Source organism: Habropoda laboriosa, unplaced genomic scaffold (assembly GCF_001263275.1).
Source record: "Habropoda laboriosa isolate 0110345459 unplaced genomic scaffold, ASM126327v1 scaffold42, whole genome shotgun sequence".
Classification (NCBI taxonomy): domain Eukaryota; kingdom Metazoa; phylum Arthropoda; class Insecta; order Hymenoptera; family Apidae; genus Habropoda; species Habropoda laboriosa.
In genome coordinates this window covers 1,544,175-1,551,744 of record NW_017100181.1, presented here as the reverse complement: position 1 = coordinate 1,551,744, position 7,570 = coordinate 1,544,175, and the positions used below count along the sequence as shown (strand labels likewise).

Genomic DNA, 7,570 nt, shown 5'->3' with positions numbered 1-7,570 from the left:
ATATTCCGAAGAATGTGTTCATATAAATTGTGTTATTTTAAAAGGATAAATTCGAATTACTTTAATAAATTTCATCGCGAAGTATAGGCAACATAAAACGCAATCGTATGTCGCGTCGTACGCGCTCCGTATGTTAGTCTCGATTTGTCAGCGACGTGCTCCACGGCGATCACATTTTGTCGCTAACGCGCCAAAGCGAAAGGGTGAAATTTAGCTGAATGAAAACAGACGATTCTTTTTTTCTAATTTGTACATATTGTTGTATGATTTCTTTTTGTTTCGAAGGTCTTCGTTTACGGTGATGTTCAATTTATTATCTCGGGAGTAAGTATTTATTGTATAGGATATTAAAAAATGACTATCTCGTGCAAAATAAACGAGTTGTTGAGGATTTCGAGAATATTGTAACTCCGCTTTAGTATTGGAATCGTTCAAGTTATTAAAAGTAGCACTCCATTTTACTATGAGTCTGATTGTGCACAGAAGATACGTTTGATACAACGATGAACGATGTTTGAAAAAACATTTTTATATAGACAATTTTATTAGACAATTATAGATATTTCATCACTTATTCGTTTCTCTGAAAAGTCTTGCACTTACGTTTCAAGTACACTTCAATTAAGATCAGATTTTGTAAGCGGAAGCAGATCTTAGAATGTTATATTACACAATATCCATTGAATTCTCCATTGAATTTTCAATAAAGAATTCGATAAAAATGTATCAACGTAGTAATAATTCAAACGTATAATCGCATTTTCACAAAATGCGTGTCCAAATTTTTCCCCACCTTCCTACTATGGTCTCAACAAGAATCGCGTGAATCTGGTCTGGTATATTTAAATTTTCTATGCAAAAGGCATAAAGAGAAAATGAAACTTGTGCACTGAAATATGCAAAAAAAAAAAAAAAAAAAAAAAAAATATCTAATGGTAATACTAATGACAGTAATTAATCACACGAGTCACGATAACAGAAAAAATATGAACTTCCTTTTATTTCTTTCAACGACCAATTTCCTAACGTAAGTGCCTAATGTACCCTGTGACGTTATTTGCAGAGCAACATTATCGAGTATTTGTCGACACATTCACTTGGCCAGCATGACAGTGAAAAGTGTTAAAACAAAATTGGTCCCGCCGGACGGAGGATGGGGATGGGTCGTCCTTTCTTCAGCTCTCGTCGTGAACTTCCTTATTCCGGGGACTGTGAAGTCGTTCGGTGTCCTTTTCGTCGAATTTCTTCACGTCTTTAAAGCATCCTCTACCGCAGCCTCCTGGATGCCAGCTTTGTGCTACTTTCTATACAACTCTCTAGGTACATGATTTTTTTTACATCACTGTCTCGCCGCCAATTGGAGGTACGTGTAACGATAAAACTTCTTCAATTGACGTTGTTGCACTCTCAAGGGAGGATTCCCTTAATTTGAATAAAAATATAAAACTCGTTTTTGCTTCTTTGTTTTTTCTTTTTTTCTTTTTATACACTTTGTTTACGTCAACTGCACGTGTGTGGTTATTAGCGAGAATTACTTCGAATAAAGATACATGGTCTTTGGAGTAATTACAAGCTATTGTAGAGTGTTATGTTCTTCAAACATCTGAACACTTGCGGCGATTTATGGCAGTTTTATTTAAACTTTCATTTAAAGTTTTATCAAATTTACGTTTACGGCGGCATTCAGAGTAAGTATTTGGAACACTCGAGGATGAGGTGTTTGATTGTTGGTAGACGGTTATAGTATGTATGTGTTGTATATTGGTGGATCTAACTTGCAAGGGACAATTTGCAAATGTCACTCACCGATTTTGATGAAACTTACGTGTGTAAGTTACGTACATATGTAATGTTAGTTCTCAAAGAAATATTTTCCACGTATTCTTTTCTTTCTTTTTTTTTTTTTATTAATTTGCAACTTTACCGAACTCTGGATACAGGTAATGCTGCTAAAGATGCCAATTTCTTTACTAAAATCAACCCTTTTCAGAGCTACCATAATTTAACAAACGTTGAAACTCTAGGTTGAATCTTTTCGAGGTACCAAATAGTTCTCAACTAATTGTTCTCCATATCTACTATGCCAGTGAATGTTATATTTACCTGAATTGCTCATTCTTATCATTCGAGGATTAATTACCCATACCCAACATAATGTAATTGCTTGAAAAGTCATACAAGTCTATAACTTTCACGACCATAAGTAATCCTACACTATATTTTGCACAGAATGTAATAATTTTTTATTATAATGCAAAAAATCAGAATTCCAATTTATCTGTACATAAATTTATGTGAAAAATTAACAAATAGTACTAAGTTTTAATGTATTGTTTAAACAATTAGATTTTTCTAAAAATTGATTACGTAGGTCATTGGTTGTTAAATAACACGCAAGTTTTACACAAGTTGTAAATTGTTTCTCTAACTCTAATAATTTGGGTATTGTATCAAATAGGTTTCGACATCCCAACTTTGAGGGCTGTTTTCACCCCTTTCATCAAAATCGTTAAGTATCACTTAGGGATAGTCCCTCGTTAGAAATTAGTTGTGCCAAATTAATGAGATCCCATTATACCTACAACCGAATGAAAAGTGTTCACAAATTTTTCACTGTATCGTTCCCCTATCTCAGACTGTTTTTCGCTACTCCAACGCTATATTAAGTGTACATAAATAATATTTTATAGGTCCATTGTCGAGCATCTTATCTACCAAGTACTCTTACAAAACAGTAACTATCATCGGTGGCGCTTTTGCGGCTTGTGGAATGATGTCGAGTTACTTTGCTAATTCAGTTTCCTACTTGTACATTAGGTAAGATAAAATTACTATCAGAATCTTAGTATTTTTACCATAATTCTCTAATCTTATTCATATATAAGATATTACATGGTAGGATGGAAAGAAAAATTAAGAAAGTTCATATAAATGTTTAAATTTGACCTTGTTCCAATGTTAGATGCATTTTTGTGTAACTGTCTGCCTTTAGAGGAAATGTATGAAATGGACACCCTGGACCTGAAATAATTGTATTGTAGAATTCTTCAATCTTTCAAAAATTCCAAATGTTTATGGAAAAAAATCAAGAAGTCATTGAACATTATATATAAACAGTTTAACAGAATCAGTTCAAAATTGAAGTTCAAAATGGCTAAGGCTGAGGAGCAAGGTCAAACATCCTGCATAAAGTGTCCAAATATGAGCTGTTTGAATTAGTGAATGGTAGTATAGAATATGATAGTTTAAAAGAAAATATGTTTTTGAAGTTTTCAAAGTTACCTTATATTGTTTAGTTTGAACACTGCATTTATAAAGTTAACATCATGAAAGAACAAAAAGAGAAGTATAAAAGATTACTTGGAAAATGCTTTTAAAAGGAAAAATTATTGAAACAAGCAAGCATCAAATTTTTTGTAATTTTATTTCAATTTAAATCTAGTGGGTTAAGAAATTGGCTAATGAGTTCATCTAGTTTAATACCTAAATTATTTTTCATTGGAATATATAAATAGTTTTGTTTCAATATTAAATGTTCTCCATTAAATTTTGCTTACTTCGATAAGTTCTCCTTTAAAGGTCAGGTCCATTTCAAAAGTAATCTGTTTAATTCATCTTTCTCTTTTACACTGTATCTAGATGTTACAATAAATCATTAATAATTCTAGAAAAATGTTATTTTACATGGATTCATTGTAATGGTAATTGTGTCTTTTATAAAGCAGAACAAAAAATGTATCTGCCTTTTAAAGAACATAATCTATATGAAATACAAATAAAATAGCTAAAATATCTGGAAAGAAGTAACATTAATTAAAACTTGTTTTACATATATAGTTATGGCTTAATGGTTGGAATTGGAGCTGGGCTAACGTTTCCACCAACTGTGTATATTGTGACAGCATATTTTGAGAGACTTCGAGGTTTTGCTAATGGCCTGTGCATCTCTGGTAGTGCAATTGGAACTATTGTTTTACCACCATTTCTGCAATATCTTCTTGATTGTTTTGGATATAGGTAATGCACGTATAGATTAAAGACAATGTATGAATAATTTGTGTTTCTTAAAAAATATAAAAGACTTCCTTTAAAATAAAATTGAGAATACAATATTTCTTTATATTTAAGTGAAGATACTTCTGTGAAAGTAAAACAGACACCAATATAGTGGCATATTTGGGTAATATATTTAAAATTTCAAGTAATATTTCTTTCACTATATATGTCTTATAATCGCTTCAAATTATCATATAAGTATTATGGATATTCTATACAACCTGTTAATTGTAATAATGTAATCAATAATAGAATAGTACCTATTTCACATTCTTATTTTGGATATGTCTTATAATGTTCATTAGATCATTTTTTCATTATTGCTATTACACTGAACATTATTATTATTATTAAAAATTTTAACCATTTTATATTAATGCAAATTCAAGAATATTGTAAATGTAAGAAAATGTACATTTCTAGAAGTTCAAGACAATGTTATTTACTTTTACAGAGGTGCAGTATTAATTATGGGTGCAATCACATTAAATACATTAGTTTGTGGTTTACTATACCATCCTGTTGAACAACATATGATAACAGTACCAGTAGAAAGAGGAATTGATAATGAAGGATTAACAATAGATGAACCAGTTCTTGATCACAAAAAACAAACAGGTAACTTAACAAAATTCCATGCAATATTATAAAATACCATAATTGCAAAGAGTAACAGTTAGTTTCAACTAAACTTTAAATCTTGTGTAAATCTTTTAATAACAGTATCCACTATTACCGAAAATGAAACATCATACAGTGATACAAGATTAAAGAAAGAAGATAACTGTCAAGCTGAAAATGCAGTAAGTGACTCTAAAGTAAACCACAGTTCAGAAGATAAAAATGATACAACTGAAGATAAAACTGAAGATAAAAGTGAAGATAAAAGTGAAGATAAAAGAAAGGAAATAAAAAAAGGAGACACTTTTGACAAAAAAGATATGAGCTTTAACAAAGAAAAGGGAAACATTGTAAATTATCACCAAAGTATGGATTCACTACGACGAGGAAGTAATACTTCTGAAATCAATATAACATCTAATAAGTTAAAAATTGAAAATCCAGAGTTGAATAACCAGTTGCAGATTAAAAATAAAGATGAAAAGGTTTCTGAAAGTTCAAAAAAAGATTTAGGAGAACTGTCAGAAAAGCCAGTTTCTAGGACACCATTCTCCAAATTAGAAGCAAGTACACGACAATTCTTTGACTTGAGTGTACTTAGGGATCCAATTTATTTAGTGATTCTGATTTCAAACTCCACCTCAGCTATCAGCAATACCAATTTTATGATTCTACTGCCTTCTTATGCTATTTCTCAAGGTTTTGATAAAAATTCTTCGGCTTTGCTTTTATCGGTTGTTTCTGCTCTTGATTTAGTTGGAAGAATCAGTGGTGCTTCACTGTCAGATATTGATTTTGTGCCAAAATATTACTATTTCGTTGGTGGTCTTGGTACTAGTGGAATAGCTTTAGCACTATTACCTATGGCAACAAGTTATACAATGCTTTCCTTTTTTTGCGCATTGTTTGGATTATCTTCGGGTATGTACATCGGTATCACAACTGTAATTCTAGCCGATATGCTTGGCACAGAAAAACTTAGTTCATCTTATGGAATATCTTTATTCGTTAATGGAGTTCTTCAATTAATTGGTCCACCTATCTGTGGTGTTGTTTTTGAGGAAGTAGGAACATATAAGCCTATTTTTTTAACTTTTGGTATTATACTTATTCTTGGCACTGCACTGTGGGCAGTTGTACCTCTTATAAAAAGGAGTAGTAAGAAAAATTTACAAGTTGTATAACATTTCGTAATTATTAGTTTTATATAATGAATATTGCACAACTTTAGAAATTATGAAGTATTATAGACTTTTTAATATCAGCATTATAACTGCCATCTAAGATTTATTATGAATATTTCACTTTTTATCACTGAAAGCTGTAAATTAATCTCTGTATTCAAAGATGTATAATAGTGCATATTTAGTATTATTATCCTCCTGAATACTGATATTACAACAATTTTATGTATGTATATTGATATAGTTAATAATTTATAGTCTAGCCATCAGTCTAGTGAGTCTACTACACTTCTGTTTATAAAAGAAAATAAGGAAAATTATTTAAAAGTTAAAGTAATTGTATTGTTGTTAGACATGTGTTATTATTATCTAATAGTAACAACATATGCTATATAGTAGCAGATTCAACTTTTTTACTATCATGATTGTTAATGAGCATATATGAAGTTAATGATCAAATTATGAAGAAAATAAAATGAATGAAATAAAAAAAAAAAAAAAAAAAAGAATAAAGATTAAAAGAAAGAAAAGAGTAACATCAGCACTAGCAGTATATAAATTGTATAATTTTAAAATTTTAAGCTACAGCTATAGCTGTACATTCACTGTACTGTATACATTCCATAATGAATAGTACAGAAAATAATTATATTAGTAATTAAAGGACATTTTAATGTAACAGGTGTTGTAATACACAAATATGGTATTGTCAATGTTTAGTACTTTTTTAAGTAGGCTAGTAATTAATGAAACTACATAAAGGCAATTATTATATACTTTATAATTAAAATAGGATATAAAATAATCATTTCAAATTGTGTTACTGTTTTTATTAAAAATGGAAAATAATTACAATTTAGTAATACTGAAAAGTATGGTATAAATAATTCATATTGATAATTAAATAACATTTTATGATTTTTATCAAAAATAACTAAGATATTAATGTTATTTTAAAATAAAGATAAGAATGGATTTGTTCTTTTGGTCAAACTTTTTAGAATTTCATATAATTGTACCAAAGTAAAATTTTGTATACTCTTATCAATTTTCAACAATTTCGTGGTGCTTTACGTTGATGGTTCATCTTTTTCTATCATTAGAGTATGCTCTATGCACGTATTACCGAGTTATATACGTGCTCAAAAAACATCTTACAATTAGTATCATAAATATTAAGAATTATTATTGTGCAATATTTCTACTACTATTGAAATTTTGCAAGTGGTACATGTGTGTGAACATGTTCTAATAATGAACACATATTGTTATATATTTTATTAGGATTACATAAGGAAGAAGTCACCTCTGATAAATGAAATGAATTGTTTTATGCATCGAAAATACATTCCTTACAATTAAATCTGCAATTCTTATTTTTTGAAAAATGTTCTGTAATACTTTAATATAAATGTAATACTTTAGCATTAAATGCATAAGGTAGATGAATACAACAACATAAGTATTTTGTATCATAACTTATATCATAAGCTACTACTATCATAAAAAGGTATTGCAATAATAGATTTATCACAAAATCGTCTTAATAACATTTATTAGACATTGCATCATTTATTATACGTGCATAGAAAATTTTAATTACTTATACCAAATACTCAATTTTTTTATTTATGTTAGTTATAGATCATCACATATAGTATGATTTAACAACATTAATTACCAATAATTTGGATTCCTGTGCACATACC

General features: G+C 29.3%; 1 protein-coding gene across 1 annotated transcript; it reads left to right on the top strand.

Annotated features, from left to right (window-relative positions):
* The first annotated feature begins 1,063 nt into the window (after positions 1-1,063).
* Positions 1,064-5,861, top strand: LOC108579076 (monocarboxylate transporter 13-like). The gene is made up of 6 exons (XM_017942518.1): positions 1,064-1,320; positions 2,691-2,817; positions 3,838-4,017; positions 4,511-4,687; positions 4,778-4,932; positions 4,978-5,861. The coding sequence occupies exons 1-6, from the start codon at positions 1,107-1,109 to the stop codon at positions 5,859-5,861; spliced, it is 1,737 nt and encodes a 578-aa protein (XP_017798007.1). The 5' UTR covers positions 1,064-1,106.
* Positions 5,862-7,570: the final 1,709 nt, after the last annotated feature.